Source organism: Callithrix jacchus, chromosome 10, assembly GCF_049354715.1.
Source record: "Callithrix jacchus isolate 240 chromosome 10, calJac240_pri, whole genome shotgun sequence".
In the NCBI taxonomy this organism is placed as follows: Eukaryota; Metazoa; Chordata; class Mammalia; order Primates; family Cebidae; genus Callithrix; species Callithrix jacchus.
The window spans coordinates 10113959-10141258 of NC_133511.1; the positions used below are offsets into that span (position 1 = coordinate 10113959).

The following is a 27300-nucleotide window of genomic DNA, read 5'->3' on the forward strand; positions in this document are numbered from 1 at the left end:
GATTTCCCAGTTTGAATCTTCCTCTGAGGAGTTTTGCTACCTGCCAGACTGTTTCCTTTCCACCAGGGCTCCATCTACTGGACAAAAATGACCAGTAGTGCCTACACTTCATTGTGGCTTTGACATTTTCTTTATTTTTATTTTTTTTAAAGACGGGGTTTCACCATGTTGGTCAGGCTGGTCTTGAACTCCCGACCTCAGGTGATCTGCCGGCCTTGGCCTCCAAAGTGCTTGGATTACAGGCGTGAGCCACCACGCCCAGCCTTTTTTTTTTTTTTTTTTTAACATTTTCAAATCAGGTGGAAATCTAATACATCTTCCTTTTGTTAAAAGAAAAACTTGAGACAAATTAAATTTAACAGTGTTTGAGCAAAAAACAATACAACAGTTGGGCAGTGCCCGGAATCAGAATAGGTTCAGAGCAAACCTGGAGTTACCACATGGTTGGATAACATTTACGCAGGAAGGAAAGTGATGGACTGAAAGCAGAAGTGAGGCACGGAAACAGCTGGATTGGTGACAGCTGGGTGTTTGCCTGATAGAAACAGTGGGCCACCTGCGATTGGCTGAAACTCAGCTGCTGTGATAGACTGAGCCTCAGCTGCTTGTCACAAGAGTAGGTCATAGTCTATTTGCACATTTAATTAGGTTATAGTTCACCATGTATAGAGAAACCTTTAGACTGAACTTAAAATGTGTAAGGAGGTAGCTTGAGGCTAAACTTAATTTAATGATTACATTTAATTCAACACATTAAAATTATTATCTAGTTCATTTGTGCCACTGTAACAAGGTACGGTAAACAGGGTAGCTAATAAACAATAGAAATTTATTTTTCACAGTTTTGAAGTCTGAGAAGTTTAAGATCAAGGTGCTAGCAGATCTGGTGTCTGGCAGGAGCTGGTTTTCTCATACAGTATGACTTCCTGCTGTGTCCTCACTCGGTGGAAGGGTCAGAGGCCTTTTTATAACTGTGCCCTCATGCCTGAGGCCTCCAAAGGCCTACTTTCTAAATAACATCATCACCTTGGGGGCTAGAGTTTCAACATCTGAATTAGTGGGAGACACAAACATTCAGACCATAGCAATTATACTTAATTCTGCCCTCTCTCTCTCTTTCTTTCTTTCTTTCTTCTCTCACCTCTCCCCTCCCCTCCCCTCCCCTCCCTCCCCTCCCCTCCCCTCCCTCCCCTCCCCTCCCCTCCCTCCCCTCCCCTTCCCCCTCCCCTCCCCCCTCCCCTCCACTCCCTTTCCCTTTCCTCCCCTTCGCTCCCCTTCTTGACAGAGTCTTGCTCTATCCCCAACGCTGGAGTTCAGTGGCATGATCTTGGCTCACTACAATCTGCCTCCTGGGTTCAAGCAATTCTCCTGCCTCAGCCTCCTGACCACTTGGGACTAAGGGTGCACACCACCATGCCCAGCTAATTTTTTGTATTTTTAGTAGAGATGGGGTTTCACCATATGACCAGGCTGGTCTTGAACTCCTGACATGGTGATCCACCTGCCTCAGCCTTCCAAAGTGTTGGGATTACAGGGGTGAGCCACTGCACCTGGTCAATTCTGCCTTTTCAAGGTCTCTGCTCTATTCCTGGACACAAAAAGTTTAAATAGTTTTTGGTCCTACCTCCTGGGCACATTTTCTTTTCTTTTTTGAGACAGGTTCTCACTCTGTTGGCCAGGCTGGAGTGCAATGGTGTGATCTTGGTTTACTGTAATCTCTGCCTCCTGGGCTCAAGTAATCCTCCCACTTCAGCCTCCCAGTAGCTGCAACTACTGCCATCATGCCTGGATAATTTTCATATTTTTTGTAGAGGTGGGGTTTTTCCATGTTGCTTAGGCTCGTCTTAAACTCTTGGCCTAAAGCAATCTGCCCATCTGGGCCTGCAGAAGTGCTGGGATAGCAGGTGTGAGATACCACGCCTGGCCTAGACAGTTTCCTTTTTGGAGGAAAATTCTAGTGTCAGTAGTAATTAATTATTTGGGCTAGTGAAGACTTCTGGAAGCTACAGCCTTTCCTTCATGTCATGGGTCCCGAATGCTGTCTTCAGTGTGCAAATGTTGCCTTTCTGAAGGGCCTTCCACTGATAATTTTTACCTCTGTTAGGATCACATGGGCTGATCTGAGTCCTGGGTTCTAAGTGAATACATTGCTTTTATAGTTTTCCAGGCCCTTCATCCTCCTGCTCTCTGGGAAATCTGGCCCAAGAGATTCTCTACAATTTTTTTTTTTTTGACAGTGTCTTGCTCTGTCACCCAGGCTGGAGTGCAGTGGCATTATCTCAGCTCACTGCAGCCTCCGCCTCCCGAGTTCAAGAGATTCTCCTGCTTCAGCTTCCTGAGTAGCTGGGACTACAGGCACATGCCACTGTGTCTGGCTAATTTTTGTATTTTTAGTAGAGATAGGATTTCATCATGTTGGTCAGGCTGGTCTTGAACTCCTGATCTCAGGTGATCCGCCTGCCTCGGCCTCCCAAAGTGCTGGGATTATAGGTGTGAGCCACTGCTCCGACCTATCTATAAATTTCTAACAGCTGGAATTGCATTTCTGGCTGTTTCACTTTACTTCCACCCTCAGATTTGATGAAAGAAATAATGTATCCGGTGGTCCGTTTCCAAGACAAAGTGCCTTGAATTAGCTTAGGGCAGCAAACTACAGGATATAGTAGGCCCCTGCTTGGACAGCCAACGCCTGCTAGTTGCCCCCCACCCCACCGCCACCCTGTGATCGCCTTAGTTTCCCTCACCCAAACCAAAGAAGTTTAGTCTAAGATGAAAGTTTACTAGCCTGTAAAATAGCTTACTTTGTCTATTCTCATGAGCCTGCCCAGCTACTTAGGTCATAAGTCAAATACTGGAAGAGTCCTTAAGTTAACTAGGATTGCAATGTATTGTGGGCTGCACAAAATGCAGCGGGACAACCCTAAAGAGGACACATAAAGTCCCTACCCAACAACCAATAGGTGACGTCTGGGAAGATTGTGACCCCATAGTACTCAGCCTATGAGGAACTCGGGGCGGCACTTGCGCACGAAGGCGTCAATTGCTTGTTGAAACCGTGCTGGGTGTGCCTGCCTATCAAACACCCAATCTTACGCCGGGCGCAGTGGTTCACGCCTGTAATCCCAGCACTTTGGGAGGCCGAGGCGGGTGGATCACGAGGTCAAGAGATCGAGACCATCCTGGTCAACATGGTGAAACCCCGTCTCTACTAAAAATACAAAAAATTAGCTGGGCATGGTGGCGCGTGCCTGTAATCCCAGCTACTCAGGAGGCTGAGGCAGGAGAATTGCCTGAACCCAGGAGGCGGAGGTTGCGGTGAGCCGAGATCGCGCCATTGCACTCCAGCCTGGGTAACAAGAGCGAAACTCCGTCTCAAAAAAGAAAAAAAAAAAAGGTCTCACTTTTGCTATTCTCCAGGTCTCTGAGTCCATTCTTCGATATGGATGGGTGAGTTTGTTTCTGACATTCAAGGATGAGTTTCTTCAGTTCCTTGTTTTTTAAAGTGAATATTTATCGAATACCTCCTATGGCCAACACACTGGTTTAGGCATCGGGAGTGTATTAAAGTTGCTACCCTCCTGAAGAGTAAATTCTGGGAGGTAGGGAGACGTGTTGAAATTAGGACAGATAATAAATAAGTAAATACATAGAATGCGAGGTGGTCAATTGGTGCTACAGCCTTTATAGTATAAAGAACGGTAAAGCAAGGAAAAGGAGATGGAGAGTAGGGGGTGGACAAAACAATTACGTGGTTTGCAAGAGCTTCACTAATAAAGGCACATTTGAAGAGAGACACCCAAAGAAAGTGAGAGAATAGGGCATGTGGCTATCTGAAGGAAAAACATTGTGGGCAAAAGGAATAGCAAATGAAAAGGCCCCCAGGTAAAGGTGTGTGTGGCTGGAAAGGAATTGAGAGGTAGGAAATAAGATCAGACACAGCAGATCATGTGGGGCCTTGTAAGCCACTGTAAGGATTTTACCTCTGCACCGAATAAGACAGGAAGCCATTGAGTGCTTTGAGCAGAGGAGTGACATGATTTGACCTACATTTATTTGTAAGATTGTACTCGCTGTTTATGTTGAGAATAGACAACAAGAAGAGCAAATGCAGAGTCACAGAGAGAAATCCCATGGCTACTGCAACAATACAGGCGAGAAAGTATGGCAGCTTGGACCAGAGTGGTAGGAGATGGAAGGTAAGAAATGATCTGGCTTTAATAGATCCTAAGGATTAAACTCACAGAATTTGCTCATGGATTGATTGGATGTGGAATAAGAGATGAAGAGAGGGCCGGGCGCGGTGGCTCACGCCTATAATCCCAGCACTTTGGGAGGCCGAGGTGGGTGGATCACGAGGTCAAGAGATCGAGACCATCCTGGTCAACATGGTGAAACCCCGTCTCTACTAAAAATACAAAAATTAGCTGGGCATGGTGGTGCATGCCTGTAGTCCCAGCCGCTTGGGAGGCTGAGGCAGGAGAATTGCCTGAACCCAGGAGGCGGAGGTTGCGGTGAGCCGAGATCACGCCATTGCACCCCAGCCTGGGTAACAAGAGCGAAACTCCGTCTAAAAAAAAAAAGAGAGATGAAAAGAGGCCTTAAGCATGACTGCCAGGTTTTTGGCTTAAGAAAACTAGAGGTAGGGGTCCGCAGTGGCTCCGGCGAGATGTTGTGGTGCTTGTGGAGGCGAGGCCATGAGTTCAAGGCCAACCTGAGCAACCTCACAAGCTCTCATTAATTGGCAAAAAAAAAAAAAAGAAAACTAGAGGCTAGGGTTATGATTATTTGAGACGGAGAAGATAATGAGAAGAGAGAGTTTTTTTCCATGGGAAGTAATGAAGAAATCAATATATCCATGTTGCATGTGTTAATCTGAGAGACCTGTTATACATCTAAGTAAAGATGTTGATTAGGTAGTTGGAAAATCAGATTTGGAATGCAGGGTAGAGGCCTGAGCTGGGCTGTAAATATATGCTTCAGCAACAGATGATATTTACATATATTTAAAAACCGGGAACCGACATTAGATTTCTGAACAGAAATAGGGGAAAATAAAAGTTTGAGGATTGATCCTTGGGGCACTGCAACATTTAGAACTGGGAACATGAGGTTAAACAAGCAAAAAAGACTGAGCAAAGACTCCAAGATGGGGACAGAACCAAGAATGCTGTCCTGCAAAAACAAGGGAAGGAAGTGTTTGCGACATGAGCAATGCTGCGGATAGGCTCAATGAGACAAGGACTGAAAACTGGCCATGACATTTAGCTATGTGGAAATCACTGATGCAACAGATCAGGGAATTTCAGTGAAATGATGATGTGAAAGTTTAAATTTGATGGCTTAAGGAAAGGATGGGAGGATAGAAATGGAAGGTAGTGTATACAGTTGTCATCTCTTAAAAATAATAATCCAAACTGGAAACAGCTCAGCTATCCCATCAACAGGTGAATACATAACCAAATTGTGTATAAAGAGTATAAAGAGAGACTGAGAGGAGACTATGGAAGAGAGAGTCTCTGTAACTGCTTTTCTTTGCGTTTTGATTTTTGTTTTGAGACAGGATCTTGCTCTGTCGCCCACGCTGGAATGCAGTGGTGTGATCTTGACTCACGGCAACCTCCGCTTCCTGAGCTCAAGGTATTCTCCCACCCCAGCCTCCCAACTAGCTAAGATTACAGTCTTCAGCCACCACACCCAGTTAATTTTTGTATTTTTTGTGGAAATGGGGTTTCACCATGTTGCCCTGGCTGGTCTTGAACTCCTGAGCTGTGATCCGCCCACCTCAGCTTCCCAAAGTGCTGAGATTACAGGTGTGAGCCACTGTGCCCAGCCAAGTATCTGTAACTCTTGAGGAATTTTTCTGTGAAGAGGGACAGAAAAATGAAACAGTAGCTGGAGGGAAAGGTGACATCAAGTAAATGTATATTTGAAATCAACTTCCTCGAGGCATAATTTATATACCATAAAATGTTCTTATTTTTTTTTAAATTATTTATCTACTTATTTATTTTGAGACAGAGTTTTGCTCTTGTTGCCCAGGCTGGAGTGCAATGGTGCAATCTCAGCCCACTGCAACCTATGCCTCCCAGGTTCAAGCAATTCTCCTGGCTCAGCCTCCTGAGTAGCTGGGATTACAGGTGCCTGCCACTACACCCGGCTAACTTTTGGTATTTTTAGTAGAGACGGGGTTTCACCATGTTGGCCAGGCTGGTCTCAAACTCCTGACCTCAGGTGATCCACCTGCCTTAGCCTGGAGGATCTAAAGTTCTGGATTACAGGTGTGAGCCGCCGCGCCTGGCTAGAAGGTTCGTATTTTAATTGCACCTTTCTATGAGTGTTGGCAAATGTATACATACCTTTTTAGCAACCACCACCACAATCAATATATAGAATATTTCATCATGCCTGTACTCTTGCGCCCTCACCCACAGGCAACCACTGATCAGATTTAGTTTTCTGCTAGTTCTAGGCTTAATATGATTGAATTATACAGTACATAATCTTTTAATTTTAGTTAATTTTAAGTTTTTATTTTTAGACATGATGTCTTGCCACCCAGCCTGGGTCTCAAACTCCTGGCCTCAAGGAATCTTCTGACTTTGGCCTCCCAAAGTGCTGAGATGACAGGCATGAACCAGCGTGCTCGGCCTGTCTGCTGTCTTTTCCGTCTGGTTTCTTTCGCTTAGCACAATGCTTTTGAGATTTGTTCCTGTTGTTTTTGTTAGCAGCTCATTCCTTTCTCTTACTGACATGTATGCTCTTCTACAGGCCTGTATCATTTTGTTACGTATTCACCTGTTGATGAAACCGTTGAGTTGTTTCTCGTTTGGACTGTTACTACAAAAGCCATGAGAACAATTGTGTGCACATCTTTGTAAGAATAGCATTTAATTCCTCTTGACTGTGTAATTCTGGGTCACGTATTAAATGCATATATTAAGTGCATATTTAACTTTACAAGAGACTGCTAGAATACCTTCTCAAGTAAGTGTACCGTTTTACATTCTTAATTGTTGCCACACATTTTTCCCAACACTTGATATTGTCAGTCTTTTAAATTTTAGCCATTCAAATGAATGTATAGTCGTATATATTTTTGTGGTTTTAATTTGAATTCCTTGATGAGTTAGTTATAATGCTGAGTATCTTTTCAAGTGCTTACTGGCAAATCTTATTAATTCTTTTGCGAGGTATTTGTTCAAAACGTTTTTGCCCATTTTAAGTCGAGTTATTTTTCTTCTTCTTATCGAAGGTAAGAGTTCTTAGTATTCTGGAAACAAGTCCTTCGTTAGATTAGATAAATGTGTGTGAATATTTTCTCCCAGTCTATGGCTTGTCTTTTTTATTTTCTTATCAATGACTTTCAAAGAGCAGCAGTTTTAATTAGGAAAAGTCCAATTTATCAATTTTTTAATTTTATTTTTTGAAACAGAGTCTCCCTCTGTCACCCAGGCTGGAGTGCGGTGGCACAATCTTGGCTCACTGCAACCTCCACCTCCTGGGTTCAAGTAATTCTCCTGCCTCAATCTTCCAAGTAGGTGGGATTACAGGCGCATACCTCCACACCTGGCTAATTTTTGTATTTTTAGTAGAGGCGGGTTTTCATCATGTTGGTCAGGTTGGTCTCAAACTTCTGAGCTCAGGTGATCCACCTATCTTGGCCTCCCACAGTGCTGAGATTATAGGTGTGAGCCACACAGCACCCAGCCCCAGCCAATTTTTTTCTTTTCTTTTCTTTTTCTTTTGAGGCAATTGTTTCTTTTATGATTTGTGTTTTTGTATTCTGTCTAGAAAATCTTTGTCTACTTCACAGTCATGAAATGTTTTTCTGTGCTTTCTTATAAAGGGTTTATTGTTCAGCTTTTTTTTTTCAGATATGTGATCCATTTGAGTCAATATTATATATGGTTTGAAGAAAGAATCAAGGGTAATTTTTTTCCTTAAAAAAAGGAATCTTTTTATTCCATCCCCACTTGGAGAAGACACTATCATTTGTTCATTAAACTACTTTGGATGCTGTGTTGAAAGTTGATTGACCATTGCAGATGTGGGTCCTCTTTCCTGGTTCAACTCTTTCTCACTCCCTATCGACCTTCCTCCCTTCCTTCCTTCACTTTTCTTAAATTTATTTTTTCTTATTAAGCAAAGTTCGTACCTTATTCAGATTTCCCTCGTTACATTTCCTTAGGACTGCATGTCTTTTCTGTGTCCCAGGATTTCATCCTGCATAGCACATTACATTTAGCCATCATGTCTCTTCAGGTTCCTCTGGGCTGTGACAGTTTGTGAGAATTTTCTTGGTTTTGATGACCTTGGCAATTTTGAGGAGTACTGGTCAAGTATTTTGTAGAAAGTTGCTCAATTGGGGTTTCTTTGATGTTTTTCTTATGATTAGTCCCAGGTTATGGGTTTTGGGAGAAAGACCACGGAGGCGATGTGACAGTCTCATAACATCATAGCAGCACCACACACCGTCAACATAACTTACTGTGTTGATGCTGACCTTGGTCACTTGGATGAGGTACTGTTTGTCGGATAGCTCCAGTATAAAGTAGTCTTTTTTCCCCCTTTCCATTCTGTACTCTGTGGAAGGGAGGTCATTATGTTTAACTCTCACTTAATCTTCACTTCTTGAGGGCAGAGTATCTACTTAAAATGATTTCAAATTTTTCTGCAGGTAAGATTTGTCTATTTCTCACTGTTCATTTATCCAGTCATTTATCTATATCAGTATGGATACTTATTTCATACTTTGGGTTATAATCCATTTTAACTTTTGCTGCTGAAATTGTTTTCTTTGGCCATTGAGAACTGTCCCAGTTGGTTCCTGTGTCCCTTTGACATACCCCAATTATTGCATGTGTCTGTTTCTGGGCAGTTCCTTCTGGCACTACAAAATGCTCCAGGCTCATTTTCTGTCCCAGTTGTAGAATTAACCATTTCTCCAAGGATTTTTCTTTTTTTCTTTTCTAATTGAGAAATGCTATTAGAAACCAAGATCTATATGTTCTATTTCTGTATTTGTGGGCCATATTACCAACATGAAGAATAAAAGAGAGGACATCACTATAGAATCCTACAAATACTTACAAGGTTTGCTAAGTTGGACCAGTTCCCTGAAAAATACACACATACACACATTATTGACTTTGCTACAAAAAAATCTTCCTGTAAAGAAAACTCCGGGCCTTTGTGATTTTACTAGTTAATTCTACTGAACATTTAAAGATCCGTAATACAAATATTATACTAACTCTTTGAAAAACTAGAAGGGCACTTTCCAAAACATTTTATGAGGTTAGTATAAGCCTGATACCAAAACCTGACAAATAAATTAAAAGAAAAAAAATTGTGAATTAAATTTTTTCTTACCATAGATACAAAAATACCCTGTCAACTACTAGCAGATCAAATCCAGAAATACAGGCCAGGTGTGGTGGCTCACACCTGTAATCCCAACACTTTGGGAGGTCAAGGTGGGATCACTTGAGGTCAGGAGTTTGAGACTGGCGTGGCCAATAGGGTGAAACCCTGTCTCTACTAAAAATACAAAAATTAGCCAAGGGTGGTGGTTCATGCCTATAGTCCCAGCTACTCGGGAGGCTGAGATTGTGCCAGTGCACTCCAGCCTGGGTGACAGAGCAATACTCCTCTCAAAAAAGAAAAAAGAAATATATATATAATATAAATTAAATATTAATGTTATATAAACTTTTTTTTTTTTTTTTTTTTGAGACGGAGTTTCGCTCTTGTTACTCAGGCTGGAGTGCAATAGCGCGATCTTGGCTCACCACAACCTCCGCCTCCTGGGTTCAGGCAATTCTCCTGCCTCAGCCTCCTGAGTGGCTGGGATTACAGGCACGCGCCACCATGCCCAGCTAATTTTTTGCATTTTTAGTAGAGACGGGGTTTTGCCATGTTGACCAGGATGGTCTCGATCTCTTGACTTCGTAATCCACCCGGCCTCCCAAAGCGCTGGATTACAGGCTTGAGCCACCGCGCCTGGCCCAAGATTTTAAAGTGGGAAAAAAGAAAAAAACCTAGATTGAGTTCTTGAGTCACTATTTGTAAACTGTTTGTCCTTGGGCAAGGTACTTAACCATTACCCTGAAGCTCAGTTTTTCAATTGTGAGATAAAAGCAATAACAATAACAACCTTCAGAAAGCACACACTATAGGTGTCAGGCTAAGTTTTGTATGTGCAGTACCTAATTTAGTTTTCACATCAACCATGTGAGGTGGGTACTGTTATACTGTTACAGCCCCAGTCTGCAGAAGAGGAAACTAAAGCTAGAGAGGTTAAGCAATGCTCCCCAGGTCATGCAACAAGTAAGTGATGAAGCAGGGATTCAAAGCATGACTCTGAAAGCCAGGGCCTTAGCTGTTACACCATACTATTGCTGTGGTTTGCGTGTGGTTTGTCCCTTATCCCTGCCAAAACTAATGTTCAAATTTAATTGCAATTTAAGGATGTTGGGAGGTGGAACAATTTTTTTTTTTAAAAGACAGAATCTTGCTCTGTTGCCCAGGCTGGAGTACAGTGTTATGATCTTGCTTCACTGCATTCTCCTCCTCCTGGTTTCAAGTGATTCTTGTGCTGTAGCCTCCTGAGTAGCTGCAATTACAGGTGTGTGTCCCCCCCACCTGGCTAGTTTTTGTATTTTTAGTAGAGATGGGGTTTCACCATGTTGACTAGGCTGGTGTCAAACTCCTGATCTCAGGTGATCTGCCTGGCTTCGCCTCCCAAAATGCCAGGATGAACAGGGGTTAGCCACCATGCCCAGCCTAGGAGGTGGAACCTCACAGGAGACGTTTGTGTCAAGGGGTCTCCATCCTTATACGCAGCTTGGTACTATTCTTGCATTAGTGAGTTCTTTCTCACTCTTGAAAGACTACATCCATTCTTTTTTAAAAATAATGAATTTTTAATTTTTGTGGGCACATAGTAGGTGTGTGTATTTGCAGGGTACATGAGATGTTTTGATATGTGAAATACTCACATTATGGCGAATGGGGTATCCATTTCCTCAAGCAATTATTCTTTATGTTACAAACAATCCAGTGACACTCTTTTAACTATTTTAAAATGTAGAATTGAGTTATTATTGACTATAGTCACCCTGTTGTGTGATCAAATCCTAGGGGCCTTATTCATTCTTTCTAATGTTTTTTTGTACCCATTAACCATCCCCACCTCCCCTCCACTCCCCAGTATCATTTTCAGCCTCTGGTAACCATCATTCTACTCTCTAGCTCCATTGGTTCAGTCATTTTGATTTTTAGATCCCACAAATAAGTGAGAAAATGTGATGTTTATCTTTCTGTGCCAGCTTATATCACTTAACATAACAACCTCCAGTTCTGTTCATGTTGTTGCAAATGGCAAGATCTCATTATTTTTTATGGCTGAATACTATTCCATTGTGTATATGTACATTTTCTTTATTCACTCATCTGTTGACAGACACTTAGGTTGCTTCCAAATCTTAACTATTATGGGCCAGGCACGGTGGTTTATGCCTGTAATCCCAGCACTTTAGGAGGCCAAGGCGGGCGGATCACTTGAGACCAGGAGTTTGAGACCAGCCTGGACAACATGGTGAAACCTTGTCTCTACCAAAAGTACAAAAATTACCTGGGCGTGGTGACATGCACCTGTAACCCCAGCTACTGGGGAGGCTGAGGCAGGAGAATCTCTTGAACCTGGGAGGTCGAGATTGCGTGAGCCGAGATTGTGCCAATGCACTCCAGTGTGGGTGACAGAGAGAGACTCTGTCTCAAAAAGAAAAAAAAAGGAAAAAGAAACAAATCTTAGCTATTAAGAACAGTGCTGCAACAAAAGATTGCAGATATCTCTTTAATATACTGATTTCCATTTTTGGGAATAAATACCCAGCAGTGGGATTGCTGGATCATATGGTAGCTCTATTTTTAGTTTTTTGAGGAACCGTCACACTGTTCTCCATGCGGGTTGTAGTAATTTACATTCCAATCAACAGAATACAAGGGACCGGGTGTGGTGGCTCATGCCTGTAATCCCAGCACTCTGGGAGGCTGAGGCGGGTGGATCACTTGAGGTCAGGAGTTCTAGACCAGCCTGACGAAACCCCATTTCTACTAAAAAAAAAAAAAAAAAAAAAAAAATTTATATATATATAAATTAGCCAGGCATGGTGGCACGTGCCTCTAAGCTCAGCGACTCAGGAGGCTGAGGCAGGAGAATTGCTTGAACATGGGAGGCAGAGGTTGCAGTGAGCCAAGATTGCACCACTGCACTCCATCCTGGGCAATAAGAGCAAGACTACATCTCAAAAAAGACCAAAAAAACCAAAAAGCCAAAAACCAAAAAACAAGCAGTGTACAAGGCTTCCTTTTCCTCCACGTCCTTGCCAGCATTTGTTTTTACCCATTTTTTGGATATAAGCCATTTTAACTGGGGCGAGATGATATCTGATTGTAGTTTTGATTCGCCTTTATCTGATGATCTATCATGTGGAGCACCTTTTGATATGCTTGTTTGCCATTTGTATGTCTTCTTTTGAGAGGTGTCTATTCAAATCTTTTCCTCATTTTTTGATTGGATGATTGGATGCTTTTCCTACAGAGTTGTTTGAGCTCCACTTTTTTTTTTTTTTTTTTTTTTTGAGACAGAGTTTTGCTCTTGTTGCCCAGACTGGAGTGCAGTGGCACAATCTTGGTGCACTGCAACCTCCACCTACCAGGTTCAAGCTATTCTCCTGCCTCAACCTCCTGAGTAGCTGGGATTAAAAGCATGTACCACCACGCCTGGCTAATTTTGTATTTTTAGTAGATATGGGGTTTCTTCATATTGGTCAGGCTGGTCTCGAACTCCCGACCTCAGATGATCCACCTGCCTTGGCCTCCCAAAGTGTTGGGATTACAGGCGTGAGCCACCACACCTGGCTGAGCTCCTTATATATTCTTGTTATTAATCCCTTGTCAGATGAATATGTTGCAAATATTTTCTCCCATTCTGTGGGTGGTCTCTTCACTTTGTTGATTGTTTCCTTTGCTGTGAAGAAGTTTTTAACCTTGATGTGGTCCTAATTGTCCGCTTTTGCTTTGGTTTTCTGTGCTTGTGGGGGTATTGTTCAAAAAATATTTGCCCAGACTAATGTTCTGGAGATTTTCCTTAGTGTTTTCTTGTAGTAGTTTCATAGTGTGGAGTCTTAGACTTAAGTCTTTCATGTATTTTAAGTTGATTTTTTTTTCTTTTTTCTATTTTTTTTTAAGTTGAGACAGAATCTCGTTCTGTCGCCCAGGCTGGAGTGCAGTGGTGTGATCCCGGCCCACTAAAACCTCCACCTCCTGGGTTCAAGTGATTCTCTTGCTTCAGCATCCTGAGTAGCTGGGATTACAGGGGCCCAGCTAATTTTTAAAATATTTTTAATAGAGTTGGGGTTTCATCATGTGGACAGCTTGGTCTTGAACTCCTGACCTCAGGTAATCTGCTCACCTCAGCCTTCCAAAGTGCTGGGATTACAGGCATGAGACACTGCACTTGGCCTGATATGATTTTTGTATATGGTAAGAGAGAGGGATCTAGTTTCATTTTTCTGCATATGGATATCCAGTTTTCCCAGCACCATTTATTTGAGAGTTGTCTTTTTTTTCAGTGTATTTTTCTTAGATCTTTATCAAAAAGGAGTTCACTGTAAGTGCATGGATTTGTTTCTGGGTTTTCTAGCTGTTTTGGTTACTACAGTTCTGTGGCATAATTTGAAGTCAGATGTGATTCCTCCAGTTCTGTCCTTTTTGCTTAGGATAGCTTTGGCTATTCTGGGTCTTTTGTGGTTCCATACAAATTTTAAAATAGTTTTTATCTATTTCTGTGAAGAATATAATTGGTATTTCGATAGGGATTGCATTGAATCTGTAGATTGCTTTGGGTAGTACAGACATTTTAACAATATTAATTCTTCCAATCCATGAACATAAACTATTTTTTCATTTTTTGGTGTCTTTTTCAATTTCTTTAATCAATGTTTTATAGTTCTCACTATAGAGATCCTTCATTTCTTTGCTTAATTCCCAGGCATTTAGTTTTATTTGTAGCTGTTATACATGGGATTGCTTTTTAATTTCTTCCTCAGATTGCTCACTGTTGGCATATAGAAACGCTACTGAGTTTTCTATGGTTTTTTTTGTGTGTATCCTGCAGCTTTACTGATTTTGTTTATCAATTCTAACAGTTTTCTTATGAAGTCTTAGGTTTTTCCAATTATAAGACGATATCATCGGAAAACAAGGATAATTTGACTTCTTCCATTCCAATTTGGATGCCCTTTATTTCTTTCTCTTGCCTGTTTGCTCTAGCTAGGACTTCCACTACTACGTTGAATAACAGTGGTGAAAGTGGCCATCCTTGTTGTGTTCCAGATTTCAGGGAACACGACAAGGACGATGCTAGTTGTGGGTCTGTGGTAGATAGCTTTTGTATTATTGAGGTATGATACTATGAGGTATCATATTATGATGGATATTATTGAGGTATGATACTCATTAAGTATGATACTAGCTGTGAGTTTGTGGTATATGGCTTTTGTGTTATTGAGGTATGTTCCTTCTATACCCAATTTTCTGAGGGTTTTTATGATAAAGGAATGTTTATTTATTTATTTATTTTTGAGCCAGAATCTTGCTTTATCACCCAGGTTGGAGTGCAGTGGTGCAATCTTGGCTCACTGCAACTTCCGCTTCCCAGGTTCCAGCAATTCTTCTGCCTCAGCCTCTTGAGTAGCTGGGATTACAGGTGCCTGCCACCACACCTGGCTAGCTTTTGTATTTTTAGTAGAGTTGGGGTTTTACCATGTTGGTCAGGCTGATCTGGAACTCCTGAACCCTGATCCACCTGCCTCGGCCTCCCACAGTGCTGTGATTACAGGTATGAGTCACTGTGCCTGGCTGGGATATTGAATTTTATCAAATAGTTTTCTGCATCAATTGAAATGATCATATGATTTTTTTTTCATTCATTCTGTTGATATGACACATCACACTGATTGATTTGTACATGTTGAGCCATCCTTGCATCCCAGGGGTAAATCCCACTTGACCATGATGAATGATTTTTTTTAATGTATTGTTAAATTCAGTTTGCTAGTATTTTGTTTAGAATTTCTGCATGAATCTCAGAGATATTGGCCTGTAGTTTTGTTTTTTTTTTTTGTTGTTTCTTTGTCTGATTTTATCAGGGTAATACTGGCCTCATAGAATGAGTTTAAATGACTGGTAGAATTCAGTAGTGAAGCCATCAGGACCCAGGGTTTTCTCTACTGGGACACTTTTTATTACTGCTTAGGTCTTGTTACTTGTTATTGGTTTGTTCAGGCTTTGAACTTCTTCCTTGTTCAATCTTTTTTGAGACAGTCTTGCTCTGTCACCAGGTGCCAGGCTGGAGTGCAGTGGTGCGATCTCAGCTCACCGCAACCTCCGCCTCCCAGGTTCAAGCAATTCTCCTGCCTCAGCCTCCTGAGTAGCTGGGACCACAGGTGCGTACCACCATGCCCAGCTAATTTTTGTATTTTTTAGTAGAGACGGAGTTTCACCATGGTCTTGATCTCTTGACCTCATGATCCACCCGCCTCGGGCTCCAAAAGTGCTGGGATTACAGGCATGAGCCACCATGTCTGGCCCCTTGTTCAATCTTATTTATTTATTTATTTGAGACGGAGTCTCACTCTGTCACCTAGGCTGGAGTGCAATGGTGTCATCTTGGCTCACCTCCACATCCCAGGTTCAAGCCACTCTCCTGCCAAAGCACTGGGATTAAGCGCTCCCAGCCTTCCTAGTTCAATTTTGGTAGGTGTATGTGTCTAGCAATTTGTCCATTTTTTCTAGATTTTCCAATTAATTGGCATATGGTTGCTCATAGTAGCCACTAATGATCCTTTGAATTTCTGCAATATCAGTTGTAATGTGTCCTTTTTCGTTTCTAATTTTATTTATTTGGATTTTCTCTCTCTCTTTTTTTTTAGTTAGTCTGGCTAAAGGTTTGTCAGTTTTCTTTAACTTTTCAAAAAATTAACTTTTTGTGTCATTGATCTTTTTTGTATTTTTTTTCAAATTCATGTATTTTTGCTTTGATCTTTATTATTTCTTTTCTTCTATTAATTTTGGGTTTGGTTTGCTCTTGCTTTTCTAATTCTTTAAGAGGCATCCTTAGAATTTTATTTAAAGTTTCTTTTTTGGTCTGTGGCTATACCACCGTGAAGGTGCCCAGTCTCGTCTGACGCTGGCCTTCCTTTTTCCTTTTTTGACGTAGACACTTAGAGCTATGAATTTCCCTCTTAGCGCTTCCTTTGCTGCATCCCACAGATTTGGATATGTTGTGTTTTCATTATAATTTGTTTCAAGAATTTTTCAATTTCCCAGTTTCTTCATTGATCCACTGGTCATTGAGGAGCATATTGTTTAATTTCCATGTATTTTTATAGTTTCCAAATTTTCACTTGTTATTGATTTCTACTTGTATTCCATTGTGGTCAAAGAAGATGCTTGATATTATTTCATTTAAAACAATTTTTTTTTTTTTTGAGACAGAGTTTCATTCTATCTCTGGGCGCCAGGCTGGAGTGCAGTGACACACTCTCAGCTCACTGCAATCGCCACCTCCTGGGTTTAAGCAATTCTTCTGCCTCAGCCTCCCAAGTAGCTGGGACCACAGGCATGCGCCACCATGCACAGCTAACTTTTGAATTTTTTAGTAGAGACGGGGTTTCACCATGTTGGTCAGGATGGTCTCGATCTCTTAACCTCATGATCTGCTCACCTTAGCCTCCCAAAGTGCTGGGATTACAGGCATGAGCCACCGTGCCAGCTTTTAAAATGTTTTAAAACTTGTTCTGTGACCTACCATGTGGTTTATTCTTGAGAATGATCATGTGCTAAGGAAAACAGTGTGTATTCTGCAGCCATTGGATGAAATGTCCTATAAATATCTACCAAGTCCGTTTGGTCTACAGTGCAAACTGAGTCCAATGTTAATTTTAAACAGAAAAATCAAATATTGATTGATGATTTTCTGTGTGGAAGACATATCCAATACTGAAATTGGGATGTTGAAATCTCCAGCTATTTTTGTATTAGGGCCTGACTCTCTCTTTAGCTCTGACAGTATTTCCTTTGTGTATCTGGGTGTGTCAGTGTGGGGTGCATATGTGTTTAAAATGATAACCGCTTGCTGAATTGACCCCTTTATCATTGTATAGTGACCTCCTTTGTCTTTTCTTCTTTTTTTTTTTTTTTATCTAGTTTGGTCTGATATAAGTATAACTACTCCTGCCCTCTTTAGGGTTTCCTTTCAAATGGCATATCCTTATCCATCCCTTTATTTTCAGCTTATTTCTCTGTATAGGTGAAGTGTGTATCGTGCAGGCATCGGGTCAATTTGTTTTTCATCCATTCAGTGAGTCTGTATCTTTTGACTGGACACAGCGTAGTCCGTTTACAATCAGTGTTACTGAGAAGTAAGGACTTACTCCTGCCGTTTCGTTATTTGTTTTCTGGTTGTTCTGTAGCCCTTCTTGTCTTCCTTTAGTGGAAGCAAAGGTGCTTTTCCTCCTTTTACTGCGTATTTTCAAATAGCCTGTCTTCAAGCTCACTAATTTTTCTGCAAAGGTGATTTTCTCTGGTGATACAACTTGGCTTATTGCTTTATATTTTTTGCATGTTTATTTATTTTTTGGTTTGAGGTTATGAGATTAGCAAATACTGTCTTATAACCAATTATTTGGTTAAAAATAACAACTTAACACAGTCATTTCACTGATAATAACTTGATACTGTTTGCATAACACCAACGAACAAGCAAAAGCAAAATAAAAACTAATCACAATTCTACACCTTAACTTTATTTCCTGCTTTTTAACTTTTTTGGTTTCGTTTATATCATATTGTACTGTCTATGTCTTCCAAAGTTGTTCTAGTTATTATTTTTGATTGGTTCATCATTTAGTTTTTCTGCGTGGGATAAAAGTGGTTTACACACCATGGTTGCAGTGTTGTGACAGTCTGTGTTTCTCTGTTTACTTACTATGACTAGTACGTTCTTTACCTTCAGGTGATTGCTTATTGCTCACTAACGTCCTTTTGTTTCTGATAGAAGTACTCTTCTTAGCATTTCTTGTAGGACAGGTCTGGTGCTGATACAATCCCTCAGCTTTTGTTTGTCAGGGAAAATCTTTATTTCTGAACCCTCACATTTGAAGGGTATTTTTGCTGGACAAAGTATTCTAGGGTAGAAGCTTTTTTCCCTCAGTACTTTATGTAATGCTGTGCTCTCCTGGCCTGTGAGGTTTTCACCAGGAGTCTGCTGCGGGATGCACTGGAGCTCTGCTGCATATTTTTTTGTTACTTTTCCCTTGAGACTTTTAGGATCCTTTCTTTGTCCTTGATCTTTGGGAGTTTGATTATTATTTTTTTTTTTTGTAATAAGACTTTTATATTAAGAAATATTGCACCATGATAACTATCTTTTTTTTAATACTTTCAGTTCTGGGCTACATGTGCAGAACATGCAGGTTTGTTACATAGGTATACACATGTCATGGTGGTTTGCTGCATCCATCAACCCATCATCAACATTAGGTATTTCTCCTAATGCTATTCCTTCATTATCCCCCCACCCCCTGCTATCCCTTCCCCCACTCCTATCTCCCCACCCCACAACAGGCACCTGTGAGTGATGTTCCCCTCCCTGTGTCCATGTGTTCTCATTGCTCAACATCCACTTATGCGTGAGATCATGCGGTGTTTGGTTTTCTGTTCTTGTCAGTTTGCTGAAAATGATGGTTTCCAGCTCTCTTCATCAGATCTTTGAAAGTCCTGTGCACGTGGTCCTGGTGTTCATTGATATGATTGGCCATTCTTATGAAAAAACCTCTCGGGCCAGCCGAGGTTTGAGTTTCCAAGTCAGGAATGAACTGCTGTTGGGCGCACACGGATAACTCATGATCATAACCGAAGGCTACCAAGACTCTGTGGAGCTCGCTTAACTGGCTCAGGTAAGGGGCAAACTTTCCTGGTGGTCTATTCAGTGAGCACTTTCTCTGGACTTCCGACTCCTGGATACTGTCTGGGTATACCATTTCCACTCATTTTCTGAAATGTGACTCGGGCATTGGGTAATTCTGCACTTTACGACAACACAGCTGTACCAAACCTCTTTTGTGGTGAATCCAGCCACAGAGGTAGCTCAGCCACTCGTCCAAGGTACTTTCCTTGAGGCCGACATCTATGAACACCTTCAAGGGCTCATGTATGAACATCATCAACGGCTTACGCTCTCCTGTCCCTGGATGGTCCTCCACTGTCTGCCTCTTACTCGTGGCCTCTGGGGAGCACAACAGGGCCCTGGATCCATACCACGAGGTCCAGAAATCCTCATCAACATTCCGCAAATCCAGCACTTGAAGTTTCCACGTCCTGGGGCGAATCATCATGTACACCACTGAATCAAGTCCCTCCAGCACAGCTTGCAAGGTCTCCAGATGAGGTGTCTTCATCAGGGACCCCAGAGGGAGGCGGGGGAAGGGCCAGGTCTGCACCATGGCCTGTAGAATCTCATAGTGCCTGATGCTGAATGCCTCCATGAACATCAGGGGGAAGACTTCCCCTGGCAGTTCATCCAGAATGGAGGTGTCCAAACACGGGTCCCTCAGCAGGCTCTGCGCTGCCAGCTCCATGAGCCTTCGTGGGGCCTGCAGGCTCATTCTGATAAATCTGCAAGGCAAACAGATCTGAACTCACTTTGCAGTGTGCTTGGACCTCTTGGAGAACCAGACAGTAACTCCAGGCACCACTGCTCTGGGTCTCTGCTGCAGCTGCTCACGAGCTTTCTTCGGGAGTTTGATTATTAAGTGCCTCGAGGTAGTCTTCTTTGAGTTAAATATGCTTGGCTTCTAAAGACTTCTTATATTTGCATATTGATACCTTTCTCTAGGTTTGGGAATTTCTCTGATATTATCCCTTTGAATAAACTTTTTACCCTATCTCTTTCTCTAACTCCTCTTTAAGGCCAATAATACTTGGATTTTCCCTTTTGGGGCTGTTTTCAACATCCTATAGGCATGCTTTATTTATTTATTTATTTATTTATTTTTGAGACAGAGTCTCACTCTGTCACACAGGCTGGAGTGCAGTGGCATGATCTTGGCTCACTACAACTTCTGCTCCCTGGGTTCAAACAATTATCCTGCCTCAGCCCCTGAGTAGCTGGGATTACAGGCACGAGCCATCAGACCTGGCTAATTTTTGTATTTTTAGTAGAGATGGCATTTCACCATATTGGCCAGGCTGGTCTCGAACTCCTAACCTACTGATCCACCTTCCTTGGCCTCCCAAAGTGCTGTGATTACAGGCATGAGCCACCACGCCCGGCCCCAAGCTCGCCAATTGGTTCTTCTGCTTGATCAGTTATGCTATCAAAAGACTCTGATGCATTCTTTCATATGCCAATTTCATTTTTCAGCTTCAGAGTTTCTGCTTGATTTCGATTTCTTTGTTAAGTGTATACGATATAATTCTGAATTACGTCTCTGTGTTATCCTGAATTTCTTTGATTTTCCTCCACATGGCTATTTTGAATTCTGTTGAAAAGGTCTCTGATTCTCTGGGATTAGTCCCTGGAGCCTCGTTTATTTCATTTGGTAAGGACATGTTTTCCTGGACGGCGTCGATGCTGGTAGATTTTCCTCAATATCTGGGCATTTAAGAGTTTGGTATTTATCTTCATTTATCATCTGGGCTTGTTTGTACCTGTCCTTCTTTGCGAAGGCTTTCCAGATATTTGAAAGGACTTGGGAATTGTGATGTAAGGTAGATATACTTTAGAGGACACTCTAGGCCCAGTGACACTGTGTTTCTTGCAGAGTTGTAGAGGTACCACCTCGATAGTCTTGGACAACTTCCAGGAGAATTCTCGGGATTACCAGGCACAGACTTTGCCTCCATTCTTACTTTCTCCCAGAGTCTCTCTCTCTATTCGGAGCCACCCAAAGCTGCGGGTAGAGTGACACAACGCCCTTCTGGCCACCACCGCTATGACTGTACTGGGTCAGACCTGAAGCCAGTATAGCACTGCGTCTTGTCCCTGGACTGCTATAACTACTTCCTAGATACTGTCCATGTTTACTCAAGGCCCTGGGGCTCTATAACTACCGGGTGGCAAAGCCAGCCAGGCCTGTGTCTTCCCCTTCAGGGCAGCGAGTTCCCCTAGGCCCTGGGTAAGTCCAGAGTTGCAGTTGTCCGGTAGTCAGGGGCTAGAATAAAAAATCTTAGAAGTCTACCTGGTGTTCTGTTGTACTGTGGCTGAGCTGGCACTCACACCACAAGATGCAGCCCTTCCCACTCTTCCCTCCCCTTTCCAAAGGCTCAGTGGCTTCACCCCATAGCCGCTGCTGCTACAGGCCAGGAGGAATTCTGCCAAACTACTGCCAGTGTTCCCTTAGGGCCCAAGTTCTCTTAAGTTAGCTTGTGGCCTGCAACTCACCCTTCAGGGCGGTGGGCTCCCCTCCGACTCAGGGCAGGTCCAGAGATGCTATTGAAGAGTCAAGTACAGACATTGGAAATCCCAAGAGCCCACTGGGTGCTGTAGTCCCCTGTACTTTTCCCTCTGCTTTTCTCAAGACGAAGTTTTGCCCCATAACCACCACAGCTGGCAATGTCCTGAGTCTCACCTGAAGTCAGCAAGTCTCAGAGACCCACTCAATGTCCTCAACGTAGTACGCGGGTATTGCTGCTGGTTGTTCAGGGGCCAAGGGGTCTTTAATTACCAGGTGATGCATGCTGCTAGGACTGGGTCTTTCCCTTCACGGCAGCGGGTTCCCTTCTGGCCAGCTTGTGTCTACAAATGCTATCCAGGATGTAGGGCATGGAATAGGGGACTTCCTCTGGTGCTTTATCCTGCTTTTGCTGAGCTAATACCCAAGATGCAAGTCAAAGGCCTCCACTGTTTCCTCTCATCTTCTCAAGTGGAATAAGGGAGTCTCTTTTGGAGCAAGGAGCTGCGTAGCCTGGGGTTAGGGGAGGGGTGATACCAGCACTCCCTTAGCTGCCCCAACAGGTGTCTCCGTAGGTCAAGTGCCCCCTGCAGTCCACGTCTTTGGGTCTAGTTCAGCCCTAGGACTCACCTAGTATTAATAGTTGTAGCCCTTACGGCCTAGGCTGCCTTTCACGTTTACTTAGAGACCCGGAGCACTTTTGCCCTAGGTGACAAGGTTTGCAGGACCTCCAGTTCAGACCTTTGGGATCAGCGATTCCCCTCTGGCTGGGGCTGGTTTAAATGCTCCCTGCATGGGTGGGCGTCAGCTGACTTTAGGCTGGCTTTCCTTTCTGCTGTAACAGGACAGCTCTGAGTTCAATGCCTCACAGCTGTTACACGGGCCTTCTTCCAGTGCCCAAAGATGCTCTTGGCAGCAACTGAGAACTGCTGCTGCCACAGGTGGGGCGATGTTGGTGATTCAAGACTGTTTTTTCTCTCTCCTCAGTCCCTCTTCTAGGGACATGTAGTTAAAACCAGGTACTGTGAGGGATCACCTGATTTTTGCTTCTTATGAACATGTGTTTCCTGCGTCGATGGTTGTTAAACTGGCATCTCTGCAGGGGGCACGATCAGTAGAGCTTTGTATTCTATTTCACCATCTTGCTGTGCCTCCCCTGGGTTAGTTCTGTTTTTGTCGCTTTTTTTTTTTTTTAGATGGAGTCTCGCTCTTGTCGCCCAAGCTGGAGTGCCATGGCGTGATCTAGACTCACTGCAACCTCCACCTCCCAGGTTCAAGCAGCTCTCTTGCCTCAGCTTCCCGAGTGGCTGGGCCTGCAGGCATGAGCCACCACGTCTCACTAAGTTTTTGTATTTTTAGTAGAGACGGGGTTTCACCATGTTGGCCAGGCTGGTCTCCAACTCCTGAGCTCATGTGATCCGCCCGCCTCGGCCTCCTGAAGTGCTGGGGTTACAGGTCTGAACCACCACGCCCGGCCTCCTCTGGATTGCTTCTTACAGGTATAGATTAGTTCTTGCCAGAGCAGGTTGTTGTAAAAGTGAAGTTGCCTCTAGTGTTTTGCATCCTCACACATGTCTGCTTACCCCTTGACCTCTCCCTAAGTTATGACCCAGCACAAAAGCCCTCACCAGAAGCCAAGCAGATGCTGATGCCACACCCCTTGGACTTCTCAGTCTACAGAGCCGTGAACCAAATAAACCTTTCTTTATAAATTATCCAGCTTCAGGTATTCTGTTACACAACACAAAATGGACTAAGCCAACTGCCTTACCATAGTAATACCGTGACAGTCAAAACAGATAATGTCTGTTCAAATGCTTAAACAGTTTATACATGTTATTTTTACTTCATTAGAGTGATTTATTATTCCTTAATATGTAGAGTGGCATAAACATATAACAAAATTAACATTGAGATCATTAATCAAGGGTCCTGGGATTCTACTCTTGTTCTCTGTAAATTAGCTGAGCAAACATGGTAAGTCACTTAACACTTGGGCTTCAGGTTTCTTAATGTATAAAAATGACAGAGTATCATTTAGAACCTTCTAGTTAGGAAATATATCATTTTGTGATCTAAATCTAGCTTTTTTTTTTTCACATGCTGGTTCTAAGTTTCTGAGACAGGATCTTGCTCTGTTGCCCAGACTGGAGTGCAATGGCATGAACATGACCCACTGCAGCCTGGGCTCAAGTGATCCTCCTGCATCAGTCACTCGAGTAGCTGGGACTGCAGGCTCATGCTACCACACCCAGCTATTTACAACTTTTTTTTTTTTTTTTTATAGAGACAGGGTCTCCCTGTGTTGCGCTGCCTGATCTCGATCTCCTGGGCTGAAGTGATCCTCCTACTTTGGACTCTAAAAGTGCTGGGGTTGCAGGTGTGAGCCACCATGCCCAGCTCTAAGTTTTCTCCATTAAGAGACTGCTGTATTTTCCCCCTTTGCTCCTGCCTTGCTGAATGCCCTGAGTTCATATACAAGATTATTACAAAGTACAACATGCTTAGGAAAATCTGTGAGAAATAGAAAGAGGAAAGTTTTTTCTTTTGAAACTTTCACTTATTTTGTTTGGTTTAGTTTTGAGCAGGCAAAGCATTTACGTTGCCCAAATTCAAAACAATGTCACAAGTCACACAATGGGGAGTCCAGCTTCCTACCTTACCTGTCTACCCTTTTTTCTGCTCCGATTTTGTTCTTATCTAGCCTTCCAGTGTTTTTCTATGCCAAGTTCAAGCACTAAAAATATAAATTTTCTTATTTTATACCTTTTCCTGTTAGACATTTCACTTTTTTCACTTAATATATATCTTGGAAATTACTATACATCAGTATACAGTGAGCCACCTTCTATTTTTTTTTTCAACTTTATATTATTCAATTGTGGGGCAGAACCATAGTTTATTGAATGAATCTCCTAAAGAAAGATACTCATTTCTAACATTCTGCTATTGCAGAAAATGCCTCAAATAACACTGAGCCGACACAATTTTATATTATGTACAGGTAGATCTGTAGAATAAATTCCCAGAAGTGAGATTCCTAGGTTAAAGAGTAAATGAATTTGTGCGTTAAAAAAGTCTTATTGCCCTCAATAAAATTCAGACTATTTTGCACAACTGGCAATGTATCAGAACGCCTGTTTTCCAACAGCCTCACTAATACGATGTGTGGTCAAATGTTGGATTTTTAAATAATCTGATAGGAAAAATGATATGCAGAGTGATGTTAATTTGTGTGAAGAAGTTTTCAAGAAAGAGAGAGAAGTTGAAATTTAAGGTGAGTTTTGATAGAAACAGATTCTTCAAAGTGTCTCCCAAATAGGAAGCTTCACAGTTAATATTTAAAACCTCTTGTAAACAGCAATTGGCATTGAAAGAAAGCAACATATTACTTGTATACTAAAGCATTTGGAAGTTCAAGTTCAGCCAAGTTCAAGGAAGCTTGGCAATTGCTCTCTGTTACTCAGTCTTAAACCAGAGAGACGAAATGGTGCGTTCCTGAGCACTGGCCTTGAGATGTCAGCTCCCCAGCGCTGTTAACTGGATTTTCTTTATTGTTGGGCTCTTATCCATCCTCCACATTAGTAATTCCAAATTAACAACTGCATATTAATAAACTCCAAAGGCGACATCACACATATCTGATGTCTCATACAAATATCCTGGAGCAAAATGGCAGAAACAAGATAAGACACGGAGCTGCAGGAAATTTTGTTTCATACTGTCAGTTAAACTCCCTCTTTTCCTGTTTCTCTTTCTCTCTCCACACACATACACCAGCTGAAGCATTTCTTTCAGATTCAAAGAAATGGAAATGGTGTCCATTCCATTCTATTATCCTCTCAACTCTAAAGGTAAATAAATCAATTTTAAGGAGTTGAATACTATATAAAATATGTACTATACCTGCTGCGTTTATATGTTATTAAAACTACTATACCAAAGGCCATCTAATATCATTTCTTTTGGTAACACCCAAACCTCATTTAATTTAAATGTACACTGTGCTTCAGTTCATTCATCAGTAAAATGGTAAGGATGCTGATCCCTACCCCATAGGATTTCGGTGAAGATTAAACTAGTCAAAACAGAAAAAGCATCTAGAAGAATGCATGGCAGACAGCAAACACTCAGCACATGGTAGCTATTATATTTATTCTTTTGTCAGTAAGAATTTTCCCGTGTCTGCAGACTCTTGACATGGTACCTCTGGTAGGCATCACACACATTATTTCTCGTGTGTATGTTGAAGAAAGTCTTGAAACCTGAATTAATGCACAGTTGTCAAAAAAAGGTTGTAAAGTGGAAAAACGAACAAATATAGAATTTTGTATATTTGTGTTTCATTTCTGTCTGTAGAAAGAACTCTCTCATGATTGGTGTCAATGCAGAGCTTGTTTGTTATGTAAACCCAAGTACTGGAGGCAAAATGATGGCCCCCACAGATGTCCCTGCCCTAACCCTTGAAATCTGTGAATATGCTGCTTAACCTGGCTAAAGGGATTTCACAGATGTGATTCAGGGTAGGGGCCTTGAGATGGGAAATTATCTTGGATTATCAGGCTGGGCCCACATGAATCACAAGCCTTTAAAAGCAGAGAAGCTTTCCTGCCGAGGTCAGAGAGAGATGTTGGCGGAAGAAGGGTCATGGAGACGTGAGGGGGGGCCTTGACTGGCTATTTGGCTTTGAAGATAGAGGAGGTAACCCAAGAACTCAAATAGCCTCTTGAAACCGGGAAAGGCAAGGAAACACATTCTGTCCTGGAGCCTCCAGAAAGGGGTACAGCCCGCCTGATCCCTTGATTTTAGCCCAGTGAGACCTGTTGCAGATTTCTGACCTATAGAACTGTGACATATTACATTTGTTACGGCAGCAATAGAGAATGAATACACTACGGTAGCAATCTTTTGTAAGGACATAAAATTTAAGTCTATTTATTACAAGTTTTGTACTAAAAATATAAAAATGAAACGTCAGGAAGGAATAAACAGCACCACACACCATACATTCATCTGAACTGCAGATGAATTAGGTGCACAATATTCCAATTTGTTATTCGACAAATATTTGAGATGCCTTAGTCCAGGTCTGAGGCCAAAGAAAACATTTGAGCTATGGGCAAGAAAGTCAAATCTCTGCCATCACTCAAGGGTGACGCCGAATCTGTTTCAACTGGGACTTTCACACATAGATGTACAAATGCACTGGGTGATTTTCTTATTTTTGGTGAAACTGGATCTTTGGACACTCTTGGCAAGAAATAGTTTGATCCAAATTTCCAAAATTAAAAATATAGCCTAGGCCAGGAACAGTGGCTCACACTTGTAATCCCAGCACTTTGGGAGACTGAGGCAGGTGGGTCATCCGAGGTCAGGAGTTCGAGACCAGCCTGACAACATGGTGAAACCCCATCTCTACTAAAAATACAAAATTAGCTGGGCGTGGTGGTGCATGCCTGTAATCCCAGCTAGGGAGGCTGAGGCAGGAGAATCACTTGAATCAGTAAGTGGAGGTTGCAGTGAGCCGAGATCACACCATTGTACTCCAGCCTGGGCAACAAGTACAAGAATCTGTCTCCATAAAAAAAAAAAAAAAAAATAAATAAATAAATAAATAAATATATATATATATATATATATAGAGAGAGAGAGTTAAAGAAGTTTCAAGCCATTTTTTGACTTAAAATTTAAATACAATAACATTGTGCAGTTCACTTTATTAATGAATAATGAGAGTATGAATTAAGAGCTACTAATACATGTTTCCAAGCTGCAGTGC

General features: G+C 42.2%; 1 protein-coding gene and 1 pseudogene across 6 annotated transcripts; one reads left to right on the forward strand and one right to left on the reverse strand.

The window, feature by feature from the left end:
- Positions 1-3035: 3035 nt before the first annotated feature.
- LOC144578034 (uncharacterized) lies at positions 3036-27064 on the forward strand. 6 transcript variants are annotated; one of them, XR_013523027.1, is made up of 7 exons: positions 3036-3447; positions 4061-4196; positions 5561-5637; positions 18797-19025; positions 22718-22792; positions 22881-23020; positions 23124-27064. XR_013523027.1 is itself a non-coding variant. In XM_078339406.1 (4 exons), the coding sequence occupies exons 1-4, from the start codon at positions 3440-3442 to the stop codon at positions 18966-18968; spliced, it is 393 nt and encodes a 130-aa protein (XP_078195532.1). In that variant the 5' UTR covers positions 3036-3439; the 3' UTR covers positions 18969-20011. The 6 variants fall into 6 exon arrangements, 3 of the variants coding, with proteins under 3 accessions (XP_078195532.1, XP_078195533.1, XP_078195534.1); XR_013523028.1 differs by lacking the exons at positions 22718-22792; positions 22881-23020; positions 23124-27064 and adding an exon at positions 19204-20011; XR_013523029.1 differs by lacking the exons at positions 22718-22792; positions 22881-23020; positions 23124-27064 and adding an exon at positions 19273-20011.
- On the reverse strand, positions 19102-19733 carry LOC100392829 (PRAME family member 17 pseudogene; annotated as a pseudogene).
- Positions 27065-27300: the final 236 nt, after the last annotated feature.